This window comes from Perna viridis, chromosome 4 (genome assembly GCF_037379345.1).
Source record: "Perna viridis isolate PV_CMFRI_1.1 ecotype Kerala chromosome 4, ASM3737934v1, whole genome shotgun sequence".
In the NCBI taxonomy this organism is placed as follows: domain Eukaryota; kingdom Metazoa; phylum Mollusca; class Bivalvia; order Mytilida; family Mytilidae; genus Perna; species Perna viridis.
Window position 1 is genome coordinate 41728741 of NC_142448.1, and position 23878 is coordinate 41752618.

Genomic DNA, 23878 nt, shown 5'->3' on the forward strand with positions numbered 1-23878 from the left:
TGGATTTTTATAGATTAGTAGTTTCATTCAGCAGTGTGCAGTTTGATTTCTCCTAATTTTTATATGCCTGTCTCATATAGGATGTATACTATTTTAAATTAAAAACATAGGACAAGTTTCAAGGGCAACGGGTGTATCATGCCCTTAAAGCACAGCTCTTCATTATTTTAATCTGCATGAATAGCAGTTTCAATTCAAATCTATCAGTACTAGAAATTACTGTTGCTAATTTTCACTGATTCTGTCAAGAGGACATAACCTGGATATTAAGTTCTGTGGTTTCTATAAAATAATTAACTGTTTTAAATGGTTTAAAATAAAGTCAGTGGGTACCATTTTTCATGCATATCTTTCTTCAAAAAAAAAAATGGATACATTTGCTGTATGCTGAAATTGAATGAAAATAACAGATATTTGCATACCGTATTTTGGTGTATATTATGCACACATTTTTACATAGAAATTATTACCAGAACATGGGGATGCGTATTATACATCAATACATAAGAATTGGCCACGAAATCAAAGATTTTGGTACATGAAAAGACATTGCGTAATGTAAACAAATCGAAGTGAAAGAAATTTTATCTAATCATCAAATACAACTTTAAATATTATATTTTTAGTGATATTTTCTTCAAATCATGTTCAAAAGACTTAATAACATGTTTCAAACAAAGGTTGTACAATATTTCCTTCTTATAAAGCATGGATAATGTGAAACAACTAAAAACCAAAAAGTAACTAATTCCTTTTTTGTCAAACCCTCCTTATCAAATGCTTTTACAGCTGAAAATGATTATTCTGATACTTATTTTAATTGTTTCATACAATTTTCTTCCTTAAAAGTATGTTTTTAAATGAAAAATTGTGAAATTTGAATTACAACCAAAACCAGAAATGTTCGATTTTCCCGACTTTCAATTTTGTTTTATAAGCCATTTCATACATCCTGTGTCAATTTTATCATGCTTCGAAATTAAAATTATCCAATTTATGTAGCTACTGATGTTTACATGATGTTTTGTCTGCATATAAGTTTCTTTCCTTCACATTTTCGTAGGAAATACCGCATCAAGGTAAATAAATTGACCAAGCAAGTGCAATATATCGATTTTTTTTGCTTTACAAAATTTTACTGCAACCTAAGTCTAAAAAACTTTTTTTCACATGTTTAGACCTTCAAAAGTGCAGTGGGCACAATACATAAATGCACACTATACACACCAAAATACGGTATGAAAATTTTTGAAAAGCAACTTAACATTCATTTAGCAGCTTATTGGAAGATTTAGAAAATAAATTAAATGCATGGATAAATATTTGCATGAATAACTTTGATACTTTTGAAGCTAATGGGTTGTGATGTAACACATTCACTTAATTACACTTCAAGCATGCTTTACGACGAGTATGATAATTAACTTCAGGGAATAAAGTTGGTCTTCCTTCAAATTGATGACAATCACTTAAAACTTCCTTAGGTAGATAGTTAACTGGACAATTAATAAGGAGATTTAAAGTTTTAATTGTTTCTGTCAATTGTCCAGTTAACACCTAGGATAAGTTAATCAGTTGTTAGTCATTTAATCAAAGGAATACCAACTCTATCCTCTGAAATTAAATATGTTACTTGCTGTAATACATATTAAAAGAAGTCTTATATTTTGTTAAAAGACTTTGTAGTTGTATGTTTGTCTGTATGTTTGTTATTAATTCTCCAAGAATGCATACTTGGGGTTCGGTAATAATTTTGAGGTGTTAAGCATCATGTGCGAAAGGGATCTGTGGATTTCTTTTTTGCTGAATCTTGCTTATTGGTTTAAAAGTTAAAATGTTTCACAAAATGCTAGCTGCAATAAATATGGGGTTAGAAATTGGAAATTTTGCATCATTTAAAGTTTGAGAAGAGCATATTTGATTGCATGAGTGGATGTTCTTTGCATGTTGTCAGGCCACCGCCGTACAAAAAGATGGACACAAGTGTAAGTCTACTAGATTTACGACCTCAGCCTGAAGTAGAGCCATTGTTGCATGCTGCATCATTAGGGGATATACAATATGCTTTGCAGCGAGATGGAGAAATTGAGGCTTATGTTATAGGTAGGCTGTAGATTTTTAAACCCCCTGTCAATTTGGATGAGCTGTATTATGGTATACCACTATCCATCCGTCGTCAACATTTTGTACAGTAACTCCAAAACCCTTTAAGCTATTTAGATTTTTGTCAGTTGTTCATATTGATGAGAAAAAGCTTCTTTTATTTTAATTTATCCTGAAGCATCAATGACATATTTAATTTAAATGCTTATATGGGGAAGAAGTGCAGAAAATGCTTTCCCACCATTTTTCTGTAGTGTATTTCAACTAAATTTGACCTAATATCTTAAAAAGCAAAATTACAAACACTTCAATGGTTATTTCTGGAGGTTTTGAGGTATAAATATTTGGACAATGCAATAAATTTTCTGCATTTTTTTTTTCTAAATGTGTCACACCTTATGAAAATTTTGCCAGATTCTTAGACAGAGAAATACTTACAGCAGTTTCTCCAATATGATAGCTCGTCTGAATATAGCTGAAATATTGCTGCTCGGACGTTAAACCCCAACAAACAAACAAACAAACAAACCAATATGATAACAACACATTGCACGCGTTTCTATTTTAGAGCCGAGCAACCAATCACTGGATGTGTTGGACTCTCATGCTGAAGAAACTATTAACTGTAAGTTGATCATGGTACATGTACTTGTAGGTTAGTTATGGCCTTTCTGTCTGTCTGTCTGTTTTCAGTAAAGTGTTTTCTAATTAAATTATTAGAACTGCTCTACTGCATTCATTTTAACAACTTGTACTTCAGCACTGTTGTTTATATACATGTAAGTACATGTACCAATCCATATAAAATTCAGACACTGCCAATGGTAAAGGGGGCTCATGAACAATTCAGAAAAACCAACTGAACAAATAATACTATTTTTCTTCTTTTTTGACTTTATATGCCATATTTTCACTGAACTATATTCATTTCTGCATACAGTTCTGTATTTTTGAGGAAACCATACATCATTTGCCATAAAAATCAACCAAAGCAGGAATGAACTTTCTTGCTAAGTGCCAATCTTATACACAATAAAATAGTTTTTATCTCAAATTCACAAACAGAGACTGAGTATGTGGTCTGTAACTGTTTCTGAATTAAAAATAAAAGGTAGATTTGGAGGGTTTTTGAAATGCATGAATCACCTTTTGCCTGATATTTACTTTGACTACTATTAAACAGTTCTTTTATCACTCTTTCTTTCCAGCAACACTACAGCACAGATTTGACAATGAACTTCTTTCTCCAGAAAAACAAGATAATGGCTATTACTTTGATGTTATTCTGGAAAAGGAACCTCAGTTTGGGATAGGCATCACCATAGTGGGTGGTGAAGATACTGGGACAATTAATCTTGGAATATTTGTTAAGACAGTGTTACCGGGGGGACCAGCAGACAAAGATGGCCGAATCCGACCAGGGGACCGCTTGCTTGCAATCAATGAAGAGAGTGTACATAATATGCAGCAAGCTGTCCAACTGATCAAAAATGCCAAAAACTTTGTCAAATTGTGTGTATCCCAGATAAGAGCTCCCAGGTCTGTGCGCCGAAAAATTTATGATGATGTCATCCCAACCAAATTATGCCAATCTGAAGCTGACCCAACTGACATTCTCATTTATCAACATATCAATTCATTGCATGAAGAATCATTTGATGAAGATGATGTAAATAGTGTTCCACATATTGATGTGTGTGCTGATGTACATGCCGCAGATGTATCAACAATGTCACAAATCGAATCTATAAAAAGTGAAATAGTAGAAAATGAATTCCCAGAGAGTTGTACTCCTCATAATACTGGTAAGTTTACATGGTTGCTATGGAAACTTAATCAGAAATATTGCAATAGATTAAAAAAATATGGTACAATATCACATGCTTCTGTCAACAAAAATGTTTTGACATTTTAGTGAATACTATCATTCCTTTGGCTTTTTTAAAATTATTTTTGAAGAGAAATTTGCCAGGTGTTTTTCTTTTCTACCAAAATTGAAGGTTAAAATGGTTTTGTACACTTACAGAGATACATTTTGTAGAAAGAAAGTATTTTAAATTATGTAAACAGATGTTGCTATTTTCCCTGTGAACAGGAAGATGATAGTGGCTGTAGCCAAAGGTATTAAAGCACAATTAGTAATATGTTTTGAGGGTTAACCATAACGAATCAACCTAATGAAGACTTATTAAGTACAAGTCCACATAAAATTCAGACACTACCAACAGTGAATTGATTCATGGTCAAGAAAAACCCATCAAACAAACGATGCTTTTTTCAGTCTACATTTGCTATACTTTCACATCACAACAAGCTTTTCTGTATTCAGATTTGCTTTTTTTGAGAAAATCATACATTTATCTCCCACTAAAAGCAACCAAATGAAGACAAATCAAGAACGATAACTCTTGCAAAGTGCAAATTTCATGTACAATCTATATAATTTATATCTCAAAAGTGCAACAACCAAGTGAAAAACTAAGACTGGTTACGTGGTCAGTTACTGTATATGAACAAAAAATAAAACTGAATTTGATGGGTTTTCGACATACATGAATCACTTTCTGTCTGATTTTTAGAAAGACTGCTACTTAATTTGTTTTATACGTAAAATAGAACAGTGGTTCATAAAATGTATCAGTCACTTTTCTATAATCAGGTAGAGCTTGCATGTTTCTTACTAAGACTAGTTTGTATACAGTAGTGCTTACATGATTCTTAGAATTACTTGTACTCAATATTGTCTTTGCAGTGAATGAAGCTGCTGGTTCATTATTGGAGTCTGATATTGAACAGTGTCTAGAATCAAGCAGTCAAGAAATCCCATCTTACAAAGATGGATCAAAAAACACAGTGACAACTCTTATGGACCAAAAGTAAGTAATCATGTGATATGATATGGTGCCCCAAGTATTTTCCTTTTGAAATACAAGAGATTCAGAAAGCCTAGGACCATATACCAGACAATCAGCCTTGAAACGACTTAAGAATCTATCACTGCTCATAGTACAATACAGAGAAATCTCAGGCAACCAAGTGTAAGGTTTCAAATTCTCATAGGAGGCTTTGCTGAATGAGAGAACATTGAAATTTTACCCTAGGGTGTCTGAGATATCCTGGTCTTGCAATATTCAGGCAGTGTATGATTCTTTTTCATACCTTTGAAATTGATTTTGTGATTAGTGCACCAATTCAAAATGGCTTGCTTGCTGAAATTTCATAGTAAATACAAGATATCATAAAACATTTTATGGTGACATTTAATGACGTCTTGTATATTCAAAGGAATTTTGGCAAGCAGGGTGTATTGAATTGAAGTACTAACTCAAAGTAAGGTATAACTTTCTGAGCAATTTAAAGGTAAAGAAAAAGAGCCATGGTTACACAAAACTTCTTTTTTTTAATATGTACAGTCAAACCTCGGTAGCTCAAACTCAAAGAGACCATTGAAATGTGTTCAAAATAGGGTGTGTAAGTCTCGTCATGTGACCCCATGATTTCACAAGAATGGGTCCCAATCTACCATTCAAAAGCATGGAGATTTGTCATTTAGAGAGCGTTGAGTTCAGTGTTAGGGGCAAAAAATGACAAATAACTATTTCTACATGATAAATGTAGTAAGAAAAGACATAAACTAGAAGATTTTGCATTGTTATACAGAGTTTTGAGTACCCGGAAGTAAACTATAAAATATAGATCGTTCTTCGGTTTTCAATATGTTCTACACCGGAAATTCCGGTAAAGAAAATGAAACTAGAATGAGACTTACATACACTATTGACATAAATTTCCTGATTTTTTGCATTGCCAGTCCGAGTTTGACTTTATCGTTAGAAATTGCTTACTTCCTGCAAAGTTTTGTTATTTCTGTGATATTTTTTCATTCCCTATCAGAAGGTTTTGTTGATTTGTTGACATTAAAAATGCTGCGTTTGCTTTTAAAAAATTGCAGAGTGAGAGTTCTTTGGTCAATAAATTTTCTTTCATGCTTTCATCACGCCGACTTCGGAACTTTCTCTAACTTCATTCAGTACTATGTTTAAAACTATCTAATTAGTGATGACTTAAATATTACCTGTAATTAACTTAAATGACACTTCGATTAATGATAGGGTTTCAGTTTTTCAAGCCCCGAGCAGGTCCGGGTGTCAGAAGAATAGGTCTGCAGCAGCGCTAAGCTTGTCGTAAAATGTGACTAAACAGTGCTCAGAACCCTGGCCGGGGTTAGGGCGCTCTGCCCGGGGTTAGGGCGCTCTGCCCACAGAGCAACTGGGTTGTGTGCCCCAGTTGTTCGAATGGGGTAACCCTGGTATGTTTCATGCTGGGGTCATCAGGTCATATATGGAAAACCTGACAGCAAACCATAGTAGTGCAACGTTTTGGGAAAGATGCCACGTTCCTCGCACATTTAAAAATTGTTTCTGTGGTATTCTCCCAGAGTAGGAACCATAGGGCTCCGCCACAGGAGGCTAAATTGCCTGACCCTACCCACCTCTCCCAATTTCCAGTGGCAATTAAAATATGTTCACCCTATTATCCATGTGTCCCATCACATTTTCATTTTATCATCATTTCATGTTCATTTTTTCACCCATTTCATGTTCATCACCTGAATAAAGCTGAAATATTTTTGCTTGGGCATTAAACCCCAACAATCAATCAATCATTCAATCAGTTTTTCACACCATTTATTACCCAAGCTGATGAAAAGGCTGACAAGTTCAAGTTCGTGAGGGTTATTTTATAAGATTTATTACCAATCGGACCGACTAGTCAGTTCGAGTATTCGAAAATTCAAAGTTTGCAAAATCCAAGGTTATTTAAGTTGGTTATATAGGAGAAAAGTTTGGCTTTGAATTGTGCTTGAGAAATCAAGTTATATTTATGATCAATGCCTATATCAATGCCTACATCTATGCCTATATCAATGCCTACATCAATGCCTACATCTATGCCTATATCAATGCCTACATCAATGCCTACATCTATGCCTACATCAATGCCTACATCAATGTCTTCATCAATGCCTACATCAATGCCTACATCTATGCCTACATCAATGCCTTCATCTATGCCTACATCAATGCCTACATCAATGTCTTCATCAATGCCTATATCTATGCCTATATCAATGCCTTCATCAATGCCTATATCTATCTGGTTACTGTTTGATCAAGAACTTGTCATACTGTGACAAGGTAAGTTCTGGGATCAATTATAACCATTTAATGGTTAAGTGTACTTCTAAGCATGTATCTTCTTTATTTTTGTAGAGAGAAACATGAAGATTCAGTAGAAACTTATGAAGTCTATCTTACAAAGAAGGATGGAACTTTTGGCTTGAATGTAACGGTAGGTCAAATATTGTAAATTCTAAAATATCAACCAATATCCATATTGGAAATCCTAGTATGCTAAATATGGGTTTCAATGGCATCAGCTGCAAGACCAAAAATACGGGAAAATCTAAACCCAAAAATAAATTGTAAAAAAGAAGTACTTGAAACGAAAAAATAAGGGACACAACTCTAAAAATCAGTGATATGTTTGTATCACATTCAATTTCGCCAAAGCCTATCAAGCTTTCATTTGAATACAGAATGTAATCAATCCAAGATGCTTAAGTGAGGTTGATGTCAAATGCTGAATACAAACATTCCAATTGTGTCCCTTACCTTAAGTCTACCTCCTTAACGGAGGAAGTGTATGTAGGGATGTATATTCCTTATACCATTTTAGTAAAAGCATCACAATAATTGCCTTGCCAATGCATTTACATATTGTACATTGTAATATACTTTAAATTAAGAAATCATTACTATTGCAAAGAGCAAAAACCTGACACACAAAAAGCAATAATTAAAACTTGCATTAGTGAAGTTTTAACTAAACTGATGCATAATTTTTGCAAAATTGCAATGATAAATTCTCACAACTATTTCTGAATTAGTATTTTGAATTTCCCATTTAATTTCAGGGTGGTATTAACACAACGGTAAGACATGGTGGAATCTATGTAAAATCTCTGATACCTGATGGTGCTGCTGATAATAATGGTTCTGTTCACAGAGGTAAGAAAAAGACTAAGGTACATTCAAGGGCTGACATTGGCCCCCTTTTTTTCATGAAAATTTATGGGACTCCTTTACTTGCTGGCTATAAGTGTGGTCGGTACAGATGAATTTCTTGTATATTAAATTGTTGGCAGTAACCACTGAAAAGAATTTATATTTGTTGCAAAGTTTTGCATGACCAGGACGTAAATAAGTAGACAAACATTGTATACAGGTAATAGTAGTTCCTATATTCCAGGGTAGACTCCTCTGATTTTTTATATGTATTTCAATCATCACTTGACTTATCTTCATTTAGTACAGTCGACTCCACTTAATCGCATATCGCTTTATTGCATATTTCGGATATTAGCATAATTTTCTCCTGCACGAAACCATTTCTTATTATTCTATTAGGGAAAAAATCGCTTATTTGCTTAGGCCTTGCAGGTGCATTTCAGTTTATTGCATAGAGAAATTTGCCTCATCCAGGTAAAGACAGGTTTTCCCAAATTCTATTTTAAGCCTTCGGGTCATAAATATGTCAATCATATTCATTGTTGTAAAAACTAGATTATCATCAATCAGGAGGTGTTAATAATGGATTAAAACATAATGGACATAAAAGACAATTTAAATGATTTCTAATTACATTAAAATAAACAAGCACCTAGGTGAACAATGACTTCTGAAGACATGCCAAACATCACCTTATGATGCGGCTTGGGGTTCGGCTTGGGGTATTTTTGGTCCCTATTTAAATTCTTCCGACTACAAATGATTATCAATGTAAATTTAATTTTCTTTAATGAGCTGAACAGTTTTTAGTAAGCTTTGGTTACTAGGCATAAATATCAACCGAAAATTAAGTCATCATTCATTCAGTACAATGTCTAATGAAATTCAACTACCCTAAGGTGCCCCATACTATCCACACTTCATAGGAATATATCGAGGTCAATGACACGTATAATACACAACTATCAGTGTACAACGGTGATTGAACAGAGGAATAAAAACGCACAGACCATTTCAAAAGCCCAGAAACTGCAAACATTGATGAATATTACACTGAATCCTGGCTGAAATATGAAATACAGGATTTTCTTTCATAGAAAGGTCAGGAAATTACTTGACTATTTATAGATGAGAAACACGTGGTTTTACTTAAAAATACACACAACGTAAAGAAGGTCAATAAACAAGACAAACACAATATATATTATTGTTTATTGATAAAAGAACAATACAATGAGAAGGTCTATAACAATTAAATACCAGATCAGAAATGTTGAACAGTGATATCCCTGGTTGATCCACAGTGTCATCGTCTTACCTGAACTTACACTTCCGGTAAAATCGTAATTTCGGTTATAAGAATAGCCCGGTTATTTGCACAATTTTTACTGGCAAATAGGCTATGCAATTAAGCGGAATCCACTGTATACACAAAATAAACTTTATTTTTATCTTTTTTTTTTTCTCTTTACGAATTTTTCATGAAATTATGTATGTACTAATAAATAAGGCATAGTTTTTGTAATAGAACAGACAAAATTGTTTTTTGTAACAAGGTGACAGAATTCTAGAAATCAATGGTAAAAGTTTGGTTGGTGTGACCCACAAACAGGCTGTGGAGATTATCCGAGATGCTACGGAGAGTTGTATCCTTGTGATGGAAAGAGGACATCCTATCTCATCCAGGAGCTCATTGAAGTCATCAAGGTCATCTGCAGGGTCAATAGGTCAATCATCAACCAATGAAAGTATAGAACCAGAAGTTGTTGCAGAGACATTAGCAAAACCTGATATACATGTAGTTGAAACTGGTACCAGTAGTGAAAATACTGAGAGGAGGAGTCCAGTAGAGAGTGAAAACCAGGACAAACCATATCCATTTGTTAAAGATGGTATTTATATTTCTTTTACTTATGATTTTATTTTTATTTTTTATTTTTTTTGTTTACAATTACAATAGTTAAGATAACAAATCCTAAAAAAAAAACATCAATTGAAACTGTTTTTGGAGGTTTTATGAGGGGAAATAAAAACTGCCTGCTTGGTAATTTATCAACTAGATATTGGCCAAAAAAAATACAGAATACAACAATTCAGATACATCAAAATCAAAGTATGTGGCTTGAACTGGAAACAAAGACAATCTACATATACCATGTTGCAAACAAACAAAAAATAATTACATTTTAAAACTGAAGAACTGAAAACAAGACATCACACTGAAAATTCAAACTTTAGCAGTATGAAGCCTCACAAAAAAGCTGTGAGTGACTTCAGGGGCGCCAGGAGAGTGTGCATATTCTCCTCCTCCAGGGCACCCATCATTTTGCAAGTGAGTAAAATTCAGTAAGAGTCTAGCTACAATAATGCAGCTCCCTTACTTGTGATTTTGTAATTTCTTCCATTAAAAAAAATAATATTGCTAAAGCAAAATTAATATTTTCACCTTGGTCACCAACGCTTACTTGACTCCATCCATCTGTTTATCAATGTTATGGAGTATGTGTACCTACTTTGTGAAATTAAGATTTAGATTCTTAATATTTTTTTTTATTCTTTCCCAGACAATACCTTTGAAGTAGATCTTGTAAAAGGTAGTAGTGGTTTAGGGTTTAGTGTACTAAGTGAAAAAGATGTTCCTGATGATGACCCTTCCAAAGGAGTTCCTAGGATAAAAAAGATATTCCCGCTGGGCGCAGCAATGGATTCTGGGAAATTAGAAGTTGGTGATGTCATTCTGGAAGTAAATGAAAAACCAGTAAAAGATATGTCACATGGGGTAAGTTTAGTTGTAAATTGACAATGTAATTTGCATTCTGGATGATTTGGACTAGAATTTTGCCCCATTGTTACATAATTTGGGAATTATTTGGTAGAGTTTGGTAGGATTAGATTTTGCCACAAAATTAGAAAATTATTTGTAATCTGAGAGTAATATCTCCAAAAAAATGTTGATGTTTTTCACATGATACATTATGCTAACTAAGCCCTGGTTCTTCAAATTTTGGAATAATATTCAAGTCTGAGAATGTTCTCTACTGTTTGTAATGTCTAATGATAGGAATATTCTCATACTGATGCAATTGTATTAAAAGATGCATTCCAGGTGATTTGGCTGGATTTTTGCCCTTTGTTACAGAACTTTAAAAAAAAAAAAGAATTGTAGAGTTAAGTGGGATTTGACTCTGCCCAAAATTAGAAAAATATTTTTAATCTGAGGGTAATATCCCAAAAGTTTATGATTGCTTCAAATATGCAGACGAACCTCCTATTCCACAAAATGTGGAAGTATATTTGAGACTGAGAATATTCTTAATTGTTTATGATGTCCTGAAATCTAAACCTAATGATAGGAATATTCTCATACTGGAGGATCTTTGTTTAAAGATTTTAAATCTATTATGACATGTGTACCGTATCGGAAATCAGTTTACATTTTATTACATTTATATTTGATTCAAAAATGAATACTTAATTGCATGGTCCTTTGTTTATTTTCCCTGTCCTGTTATTGTTCAGTTTTACCTTCTAGCATGTAAGTGTTATCATTTTGTTTAGCATGAATGGGTGTATATGGGTAATAACTAAGATTAAATGTAGATAATATTGATATTAATTAGACAAACAGGAATGAGGGTAAATATGTACCATTACTAACTTGAAATACATGTACTATGTTCCTCACATGTATGAAGGGGCTATACTGCAATCACGTGGTCCGTTGTTGGTTAAAAATCATTTTTTATACCTCGCCACATGAAGAGGCCAGGTATTATGTAAAAGTATTATGTAAAGTTGTGTATTCATCCGTCCGTCCGTCTGTCCATCCTAGTGTTTCCAGATGATAACTTTAGAACAGAACTATGAACTTTTTTTGAAACTTTGCACAGTTGTTTAGTACCATGAAGTACAGGTTCACTCTCAGCAAAGTCCAAAATGTAGTTTTTGAATTATACCATTTTGGACATTTCGCCATCAGAGTTTTTTTTGCCAGGTGATGAGGTATCACTTAAAGTTGCATTTATTTTCTTTTTTCTGTTGGATTTTTCCTTGCTAATTTGAAAATTTTTGGTACATTTTTTTTTAGTTCTTAGTTGGCAAGGTGTTTTTCAAAATTGAGTATGGAGGTTACTTTTAATTTTAAAGTCTTTAGAAACTTATTTTCAGTTGGATTAACTACATAGAACAACAAGTTGTGTTATATAATTAGCACCAAACTCCTCGCAGTGGCAAACTTTCATTTCCTCTCATACTAGCTGCTGCAGACAGGCCTTTCAAAGTTCTAAGGCATTATTCAAATCAAATGTCATTTAAAAGTCCGTTAAAATCATGTAAAAATAATCTTTTATTCCTGACTTTGCAAGATTCTTGCAATTTCTGATTTTCTTAAGGGTTGTCTGCAGTGTCTAGAGGTAGTTTGGAATGTCAGATGCTGTTCAGAGCTTGCCCTGGTACAACATTTCATGCAACCACTGTTTATATATATTTCCCATTGGAGGTAGTTAACAGTCAATTTGGATATATTATAACCTCAATATGAAACTCACCATTAAATTTTCAGGAAACAATGGCAACTTTACGAACAGCTTCGTCAAATGTTAAATTATTGATATGTCGGCCTACATATGAACAGTTATCTCCCCTTAACCGATTTGTAAGTACGGTTTGTATAGTGTGGCGTTTCATCACTTGTAGTGCTTGAAATCTTTTGACAATTCTGAAACAGTTTTTGTAATTTTTTGCACAGTTCCAACACTAGTTAAGTAGATTAGTTAGACTTTAAGAAAAAAAAAATTGAAAATATTTTCTGCAATAGCCCTATCACACTTTATGATTTGTTATTCCAATTAATGTGTATTAAACTTAAATTTTGGTCACTTGGACTTACACACATTTTCTACTAAATTAACAAATGTAAATAATTATGGGTAATGGGTTTTAAAATTTAAATAGTGCACAGGTGGATCCAAAAGGGGGCATTATCCCCCTTTCCCCCCTCTTCCCTCATGCTCACAAAATATGGTTGATTATATATAAAAGACTGGAAATCATAATGTGCCCCACCCCCTCTTTTGGAATTTCTGGATCTGCCTCTGCAGTGATAATACATGTACCTATATTATACATGTTAAAAATCTTACTTCAACCATAGATTTATAACAACCAATCTCAACCATAGATTTATAACAACCAATCTCAACCATAGATTTATAACAACCAATCTCAACCATAGATTTATAACAACCAATCTGAGCAACTATCATGACTATTTGACAGATCGTATGATGATGACCATAGACTGATGTGATTGTGGTTTTGTTATGTAAAATAATGGATGACCAATACATGTAATTTTTTTGAAATTTCATTGGAAATAATTTGATATTGAACTTTTAAGTTCATGTTTAGTATTTCATTAAAAAAGATTGTGTAGTGTGAAAAATGGAACAAACCTTTCAATAAAAACTGATCAGTGGACACATGGTGCAAACCGGAAATGATTCCTGGTTTTTTTCATCAGTTTTATGGATTCACGACTGATTTGAATTAGATCAATGATGAACGATAGATCTCAATTATTGTTGCATAGTTTGGTTAAGATAATGTAGCAGATGAAAATACATTTTTTTTAACAACTAGAACTAAGCTCCAATACCATCAAAGTAATAAAAAAAAATGGTTCAAGAATCTTCTTTAATAAGAAAACACATTAATTTGATTGATGGAGAATCGAAATAAAATTATCTTAGTTAAAATATGAATATATTTAACAAGAAAACCTTTGTGTGGGTAAGGCAAGTCAAAAGGCAGGGTCTTCAAGTGTTAAGAAATTTAAAGTATTTAGTGCAGTAATTTACACTGAAACCTGTCTAAACTGAACCCCGAATAAATTAAAAACGTCTCAAAACCAGACACTGTTGAATCCCTTCATGCCAGTTTAAGTGTCAGTCTCTGTAAGGATCAGGCAATAGATGAAACATGATGTGAAAAAAACCACCATTTTGAAAGTCCAATTTGTTTATTTGCACCATTAGAAGCAAGGAATAAAGACAAATTTCATATGTTGGTGCATTGAGTTATAATTTTATAATTACAAGGAGATTTAAACTTTTTATCATTTTATACATATTTTAATCTATAATTTTATAATTTCATTGAAATGCACTGAAAATGAACATTTCAAGGGCAAATAACTCAAAAACCTCATTTTTCTTACAATCTATTGAAAAACTTTTGAGAAAATTCAGTGATGCAGAGATCAAATAATGGTATTTTCAAATAAAGAAAGCATCCTTTCAGTGAAATCATATTGTCTGATTGGTGGGATTTTGACATGCATGTTTCTAATTTTTCACATTTTTCCTGATCCTTACACATACTTATATTTAAATGTGATAAGAATAAAATAGAACACCAATCTACAGTCCATAAAAGTTCAGATTAGACAGGTTTTACTATCATTTCTTGTAAGTTCTGCAAATTAGTATTATGTGTATTCTGCTCCACTGTGAAGTGTTGAATTAATTCAATTATATTGCATGTTATAACACTAGATAGAGAAATGTGATCTGACCAGCTTTGGTCTACTGTATGACAAATGTAGAGGCATGCTGCAAGTATAGTATTGTCTTAGTTTATTGTGTGTCTTTGTGTGTGTGTGTATGTAGTTAAAGGAGGTATGCTGAAATGTGTGTCAATCCATTCCATTTTTTTTTTACATTCCATTATGATGTATCGGCAGCATTATTGATAGAAGGCTATCTAATATAAACAGTTTTTTTTTCCCCAACCCTACCTCTATCAGACTCTGGGGTTGGAACCATGTTTTTTTTTTTTTAAATTGTCTAATTTTTGCTAAATATTGGCAAAATTTGGCAAATGTTAGCCTGGAGGGCCCTTCCCCTTATAAGAAAATAAATTTCTGGATCTGCCTCTGCTCAGATACCCTTTTTACAATTCTGGCTTTGTGACATGTAGTAACAAAAGTTCAGAGATAGATAGATTAGTATATAGTTAGAAAGTGAACAGATTTTTTTTAGAAGTTCACTTGGTAGATAGGTGAAGCAAGTATAGAATATTGATCCCTAGCCATAGGAGAACTCCATCTAAATCACCTGTAACTGTTATGAACCTCACTTAATAATGCCAGTACTATATTTCCATAATTTTCTTATAAATTAATCAAAGAAAATATTTATTTTGTTTATTTTACATTTCTCCCACATAAATTCTGTTGCATGATTTTTCCCTACAATTTACAGCAAGTAGTCTAGTTATTTTCAGGAAATACAATTTGTCTTCATTTGATTAATTGACAAGGAGATTTAAACTTTTTATCATTTTATACATATTTTAATCTAAATTTGATAGAATTTTTTTCTAAATCTCTTTGTCAATAGTCTTGTTAACTTTTGCCATTTAATCAAGAGAAGACCAACTGTATTTACTGAAGCTAACTATATGATTCGCTGTAATTGAAAACATAGTTTTGATTGTGTTTGTATTTCTATCGCATCGTCATATTAAATGCATAATTTGATTTACTATATAGTTTGTCACTAACCTTGTTGAATGTTTTTATATGCATTTATACATTGAGCACCTGTATGCTTAAGTTTTAATTGCAGTGAACACTACAAAATAAATTTATCACATTATAATGAAACTTTGCACAGTAGCACCAAGTCTGTTGGTCGTATTTTTTTTTTTTTTTAATTCATTCTCTTTAAGCCACCCAGAAGTAAATCGAGTCTGGTTTAATTTTTTATATATATTCTTTACCCCCAGTCCTGTGCTATCTTGGAAGGTTGTCAGATTTTTATGATATCATCTGAATGGCAAGGATGAAATTACTTTGAATTAAAATTTGTAAAGTGAAGGAGTTCAAAAAAAAAAAAAGAAATTTTCATGTGAAAAAGTAAATCATTACAATTTCTGATATACCCAATTTTTTTTTTTTTTTTTTTTTTTCAAATACATGTACTATTTGTGTTTATTTGTTTTATGTTGTTAGTCTCCCTGAATTTAACACTTCGAAAAAATTTGATGAAATAAATTTTAAAAGATCACACATTTTGCATACCATATTCTCTTGTCTTTTTCAGACTAGTGGTGAGCAGAAATCTATTGCTGTCCAGAGTAGCATCATGAACACAACCACTAGTACACAGTATGAGACAGAATCAGAAGACGAGTCGATCCTGTACCGAGATTCTCTCTACACACCTCCCTTGGGTTTCACTTCAGATTCCAGTTTTAAAGACGATTCACATGAAGCACCCATTGGAGCACCGGAACTTCCATCAAGTCCAATACCAACACTGTTACGTTCAGGACAGTTTGAGTCAGAGGATGATGACTTGAATTCTACATTGTCCAGTGTATATCCTGAAATTGACAAAAGTCACATGCATCGTTATTCTACATATCAAAATTTAGTTGTATCCCCTAGAATTGGGAGCTGTAGTCCAACTTCACCAAGACTTAGTGCCATAGACCATGAAGAAACATCTGAGAATAGTGAACTAGAAGAATTAGATAGTAGAGTTAGACTCATTGACACTCATGGAGTCTCACCTCATCATAATTTGTATAATGATATGAAAAATCTAAATTTACAAAAAAATAAAAAATCACCCAATGAGAAAAATAGTCTTAGAGAAAGGTATGATGATACTGAGCGACCAGGGAGTGGTTACTCAGACGATAGTTGTTCGTCCAGAGGTTCTGTGATTGTCTCCCCACGAAAGGATTTAGGGAGGACACAAAGTACGAATCAGTCAGAGGGAGAAGAAGGTGATATCTCCACAAGTGGAGAACCGGAGGAGATTCAATCTCCTAGATCTGGTGTAAGTTTATAATTTCCCTTAGTCTTTGCATATACTAGTACACATTTCATTTTTGAAATATTATATATATACCTTACATGAGTTTCATACATATATTTTCCTATTTCTATTTGCAATACATTTGTACTTTTATGGAACATGAACTCTTGGGTTTAAAAATATAAGAAAAGCAGTAGTTTTAAGACATAGCTGTAATTTTGAAATGCTACTTACATTTACTACAATACAGTGAAACCTGTCTAATCCAAATCCTGAATAAACTGAAAACATGTCTAAACCAAACCCTAAGGTACTGGGTACCTGATTAAACCAGATACTTTTGGAAATCCTATAAATTAAGGCCGTAATCAGACCTGGTTTTCTATTGCTTTGAAGAGGAATTCCACTTTTTCCAATCCCAAATTTACCGTTACAATTCTCTTTTTTACTGTACATTTAATCTGATTTCGGCAATTTCAGCTTTTTTTGTTGGCTCCATTAAACTATGTGTATTACCTTTACTCCTACTGAAACTACATGTAAACTATAACATCCGTTGGTTGGTTCCTACATTTTTTACTGTACAATGATATGATCAGTTGTTGCATATGTTTATTTCTTTATATACTGTGAAAGTACTTTATTTAATGGATACCAATTTTCATGGATTAGGAAAGAAACACAAGTTCATGGATTCTTGAATTTGTGGTTTTGAAGTTTTCAGTATACACATCTTCAGAAATCTCCCATTTGTTGGGAATCAAATTTCTTGGTTTGGCCTACACACAAAAACCACAAAAATTAGTACCCCACGTACAATAGTACTTCCACAGTAATTAGTTTCAAACATATGGTAACATTCTTTATGGAAGAGTTAAAGAAAATTGGAAACACAGAACAATGAAACAAAACAAAATTCATTTCAAAATTGGATTTTCATTTTAAATGGTTGTGTGATTTATTCATTTGCAGGAAATAGATGTGACTCTTCAAAGAAGAGTAGATGAAGGCCTCGGGTTCACCCTTACTGGAGGGGCAAGCAGAGGGGGCTGCTACATTAAGAAAATCATTCCAGGCCCTGCACTTTCTGATGGGCGGCTACAACCTGGTGATAAACTCATCAAGGTAGGTATGGTAAAATCACATTAACTTGTCTCACAAGTTGATGTTTTAGATACAAAATTTGTTTCACATACCGAAAATTTGATACATGTATATAAAGTTGTGCTAATGCAATATTGGAACTCAATGGGGCAATGTGTCCCATTAAAATCAGAAATATTTACTATGAAAGTACTTTAATTCGTGGATACCAATTTTCGTCTTTTAGGGAAGAAACACAAATTTGTGGATTCTTGAATTTCTGGTTTTGAGGTTTTCAGTACGAAGATCAAAGGGTGTATCATTTGTTGAGAACCAATTTTTGTGGTTTGGCCTACCCACGAAAATCATAATAAATTGGTACCCCACGAACAATAGTACTTTCACAGTACTTAGTATGTTGTAAATTGTCATACTCAACCTTTGAAAATAACGTATAGGCTATTGGCTTTCTTCTGTTTCCTCTCCAGCTCATTCTTTACACCGTTCAGTTATAACACTGTTCACAACTGAAGAAACACATAAACATTCTTTAAGAAATTTTAAAACAATATGTGTTTTTAACAGTGGGCCACTGAAATTCTGAAAGTAATTAAAAATGGCCTATTCTCTTTAAACATTAGTGCCATTAACTGTTTATGACCCTCACTCTACTGCTGCTGGTATGTTCATACATCTGTAACATAGATTTTTATTATCAGGTTAAACTTAGATATTTGACACTATCTTGAGTGGTTTAGTTTCAAAGAGTAATCAAGGGAACCAAGATTTTAGTGGAAATCAAAAGAATGCAATCCAGGGACAAAGATCAGTCATGAAAAATAGACATACACAACAAAGAACACAAATTAACCAGAGAAACACATACAAAGCAACAAAAGCAAAGGAGCAACTCCTACTGCACTAAAAAGTGGGAACATGGACTAGGTGTACTGGTAGGGTAATTGCCCTCTGCTTTTCTAGAAACACCTGCCAAGTAAACTCATAAAAAGTCAAGTCCAGGGTAGACAAAAGAGGGTAGGAAAACTATGGTGAAGATTCAGCATGAAAGTTTGTACAATTATAGAACATTGAGACAACATTGCAAAATCACAGACATGAGTTTTTCCCCTTTTTTAGCAGAATTCCGCTATTTCAAATCCAGATTTTACTGTTATGATTTTTTTCACTGTATATTGACTTCAGATTTTGGCAATTTCCGCTTTGTTTGTAGACCTCATAAAATCATGTCTGAGATTAAGTCTGTGTAAGTAATTTTTTTTTCTTTTAAGGTAAATGGTGTGGATATGACCATGTTGAATCATTTCGAGGCCGTGACGTATCTCCGTAATGCTCCTTCTATAGTTACTATAAGGGTCTATCGAGATCCAAATGAACAGATGAAAAGCACAGAAGAAAAAGAGTCCAAAGAGGACTTTAAACAGGTCTATTATTGTTTACTGATTAATCTGTCTTTATTTACTTGCATCACCAAATGTCTAAGCTTGTCTAGTAACCACTGGACTCGGTCCTTTCATCCTAAGGGGTACCTTCTTAATGTAATGTAGAATCCAAGAAATTTTAAACCAATATTATTTAAACTACTCCATATTTATGCAATAAAGACGTGTACCTCTTATTTTGGACAAGTTTTAATTTTTTCCCCACGTTTATAGCATTTTGAACTTAACAAACTTTTCAGGTACCGACTTTTGAATGGAAAACAACATCTTTCAATCAACGTGTACTTTTAAAATCCGTAGAAATAATATTCAGAACTACAATCAGAGTTTATAAAAGGACAAAGGCCAAGACATAGACTAGCTGTGCTGCAATTGATATCACTAGATGCACTTGTTGAGCCTTGCTAACCAATATTGGCAGTCTTATGGATTCAAATATCAAAATACCCTCAGTTGAATTCTATCCCTACATGTATATGAAAACCAGAAAGTAAAAAATATAAATTTTAAGTAACAAATGCCAAAGTTTACTCTCTACTTTATATGCATACTACATGTAACTTCACAGTAATTAAAAGGAGAAGTAAGGCATGTATAGGGTTTTCCCTGTTTCTATATTTAGGGAGAAGAGGAGCCGGTCCAGAGTGACCAGGAGAGTGACCCTGTAACAGAGAGTGTAGAGGCCAGCACTGGTCAGTTTGATGAGGACAGTTTAGCCTCAACTGACCAGAGTTTATTGTTAATGGGTCAGTTAAGCCACTCAAGTTCAGTGGCTTCTGACTCCATGCATTCAGAGCAAATTGACTCTTACATGAGTAAACTCAAAATAAATAATAAACTTGTCGATATTGACGATAATAGTGATAATTGTGTTGATGAATATGAGGATGATGTTGATGGGAGTAATGATGGCGTTACATTACCCCCTCCAGGAAAAAATGTTGGCCTCAAATTACTAGGAAGTGATGAATATGATTCTATTGGAATGAACCTGCCTGAGGTATGTCTTTAAAGTATCTGTCTCTATAAGACTCAGGCAGTGGGTGAAACATGGTATGAAATAATCAACCACTTCAATAGTATAATTTGACTATTTGTAGCTATCAGTATTAAGGAAGGAAAACAAGATTTCATATCATTCTCTTAAAAGATGTTATAGTAACACTGAAATTCATTGTAAATGGACATTGCAGGGGCAGATAACTCTGTCAAAAGCCTCATTTTCCTGTCATTGTAATGAAAAGTTGCTAAACATTGCCAATATTGCAGAGATCAGATAGTTCTCATTTCAGCTGAAGATTCCATATGAGAGAAGATATATTGTCAGACCAGTTGGTTTTTGATATTTTCTCATTTTTGCTTGATTTAAAGTGGGTGGAGGGAGGGGGGTATATTCATTCGCCAGATCAACTTTCAGTAGTTTTACAATGAGAAACTTCCATTAGAAACTTTGTATGCAAGTTCATCATGATAGGGTGAATATTGTATTTTATTTTATTGTATCGATGGGTTCGAAATTTCAGACAGGATTGACGAAGATAGAATTTCAGAAACCCCCATCTGGAGAACTTGGCTTTGGTTTGGTAACAGTTGAGAAGGATGAACAGACAGGTGTTTTTGTAAAGACAATAGCGGAAGGTGGTATAGCTGACGTAGATGGTAGACTCCAGGTCATGGATAGAATTGTTCAGGTTTGTGTTAGACATTTGTGTAAATTACAAAGAAATCTGGTGAAGGAGATAGACCTAGGGTAAGGGACACAACTCTTACAAATCATTGGAATGTTCGTATTCAGAATTTTACATCAATCTCATTCAAGCATCAAAGTAACTTGGACTGATTTAATTCTGTTTCAAATGAAAGCTTGATAGACTGGTGAAATTGAATATAATACAAACATATCTCTGATTTCAAGAGTTATGTCCCTTACCCTAGGTCTACCTCCTTAAAGCAAACCTCTGAGGTATTGTTCCCTTTAGGAAGGTGTTCAATTTATACAGGTTAAAAATATACTGAAATTGATATTAAGAGACTTCAGAAGAAATCTTTTTTTGGACAGTTCCTTGGTTAATTCAGTTTTTGGTTTAGACAGGTTTTCATTGTTTTTCTGTTTAAAGAATTATTTAAAGTTAAGATGCCATTTTAAACTTTTGGTATTGAAGTACTTGAGTTTACCTGAACACATTTGTTCTGGTTGAGGAGAAAAGATTTAGCAGTTTACCTTTGAAATTCAGAAATTTCTTCATTTTTATTTCTTAATTCTACGGTTTTACTAATTAGGATATTAAATTTAAAAAGTATGTATTTTTAAATATTTTGGTTGAGACCTAAGTCTCCTTTTTAAGTGTCCCATGTTCTTCAGATATTGCTTTGGAGGTGAATATGGCTTAAACAGACTACTGTGAAAGTAATTTACTTCGTGGATACTAATTTTTTGTTGATCAGGGAAGAAACGCAAGTTTGTGGATTCTTGAATTTGTGGTTTTGAAGTTTTCAGTATACACATCAGTTAGAATCTTATATTCGTTGGGAACCAAATTTTGTGGTTTGACCTACCCACGAAAACCACAAAAATTAGTACCCCACGAAAAATAGTACTTTTTTTGCAGTAATAATAAACAATTGAGATGTTGTGTACTTGTCTTCTACCCTACTTATAATTAAGAATTGGCAATAATAAAAAAAATTTCTATTGAAAAATAACATAAATTTTCCATGTACAAATTTTTATCATAACCAATTCTTATAAATTAATTTTAAAACATATATCTATTTTTAAACATGAGAAAAGTAGCTCTGAATTTAACTGAATAGGGGCGTGTCAATATTTTTTTTTTTCATGCATTGAGATATAAGAAAATTATTTTAACCAATCAGATTACAGTATTTATCTCAAATTACTTTATATCAATATTCATTTCATACTTAGCTTTTTAAGATTTTTACATAAAATCAGTAATTTTTTTTTTTTTTTTTTTAGATAAATGGAGAAGCACTGGTTGGTATGACCCACAAGAAAGCCATAGCCATATTAAACCACATCCATGGAAATGTGATACTCACTGTGGCAAGGTAAGATAAATTCCTCTAAACCTTGAAGTATCCAAAGTGGGACAGTACATGTATTCATTCAGAATCAAAGTAAGGTGTCTGAGCTTCTTCATACTGTTCAGTTATTGCTGCATGTCGGAGCTTCTTCATACTGTTCGTATATCATTGTACTTTTTGTCAGTTATTACTGCCGAAAAAAAATTGAGGTACTTCATAGTCTGCTCCTGTCCATCATGGGTATTTACAGACACATTCCCTCAATAACTAATTATTGGATTTTGATGAAATTTAGTAGGATTATTTAACACCATATGTACTTGTATCATTTTCTGATGTCATTTTTATCTGACAGTTTTTTTGGGAATAATGGCACTCACATGATTTTTGTGGACTTAGCTTTACGTCACAATAGGAGAGGGTGGAATGTCAGATCTTGTACCAAATTATTGTCTAGATCTCAGTAATTCATGTCTGTTGACTAGTGCAAACTCTTAGTTATGAAATATATTTCAATGCAACCAGTCTATTTTTGAGGCTCATTTTATTTTAAATTCATTCATTAGTGCCTATCTTAATCTTGATTTCAGAGCACCAAATAGAAAGTTGTCACAAGTTATAATGGATGACGAATATTTTGATGACAAAATAGCAGCTGTAGGTCAAGATGGGGTCAATAGTCAGTTTTCAGATTCAGATCTTGAAGAAGATTGTAGAAGTCATCCTGAAAAATCCATAGAGGGCGCCACTGACTCTGAAGAGGAAGAAATGAAGGAACTAGTTGAGGCTGCTGAAAAGATATTGGCTGAAACTAGTGAATTTGACACAGAAGAAATTGTCCCACAAAAGAACGAATGTGGTAGTGATTTGACTGACGTATCACCAGGGGTAACACTAACAACATTAACATCACTGAACGAAGATGAAGAACTCCATACTAGAACTTTCAATATGTCATCTTTACCAAGGAAATTAGATATGAAAGTACCTGAAGAGGTGAATTTTGAATGGCTGTGTTCATGTGTGCCCCTTATGACCTTGAAAAATGAAATGAAGCCATTGGTTGCTGAAGCTGTTAAAACCCTACAACAAACATTAGACCAAGGAGATTCTGCAGAAGAATACAAAGTAAGTTGATATGGAACCTATCTTGTGAAATGTGCTGTGAAAGTACTTTAATTCGTGGATACCAATTTCCGTGAATTATGGAAGAAGCACAAGTTCATGGATACTTGAATTCATGGTTTGGAGGTTTTTAGTTTACACATCTACAGAAATCTCCTAT

General features: G+C 33.2%; 1 protein-coding gene across 3 annotated transcripts in view; it reads left to right on the forward strand.

Moving 5' to 3' along the window:
• Positions 1-23878, forward strand: part of LOC148620128 (tyrosine-protein phosphatase non-receptor type 13-like) — a 96974-nt gene that overhangs the window by 64622 nt on the left and 8474 nt on the right. For 2 of the 3 annotated variants that reach the window (XM_088580712.1, XM_088580713.1), the window contains 16 exons: positions 1955-2103; positions 2672-2728; positions 3312-3908; positions 4856-4979; positions 7377-7455; positions 8081-8174; positions 9731-10066; positions 10739-10953; positions 12736-12828; positions 16280-17023; positions 17975-18127; positions 19375-19527; positions 20168-20545; positions 21069-21236; positions 22526-22617; positions 23184-23721. In XM_088580712.1, the coding sequence (XP_088436838.1) occupies positions 1955-2103; positions 2672-2728; positions 3312-3908; positions 4856-4979; positions 7377-7455; positions 8081-8174; positions 9731-10066; positions 10739-10953; positions 12736-12828; positions 16280-17023; positions 17975-18127; positions 19375-19527; positions 20168-20545; positions 21069-21236; positions 22526-22617; positions 23184-23721 (3970 nt within the window). The remainder of the gene's footprint in view (positions 1-1954; positions 2104-2671; positions 2729-3311; positions 3909-4855; positions 4980-7376; positions 7456-8080; positions 8175-9730; positions 10067-10738; positions 10954-12735; positions 12829-16279; positions 17024-17974; positions 18128-19374; positions 19528-20167; positions 20546-21068; positions 21237-22525; positions 22618-23183; positions 23722-23878) is intronic. The other variant, XM_088580714.1, reaches the window with a different exon arrangement.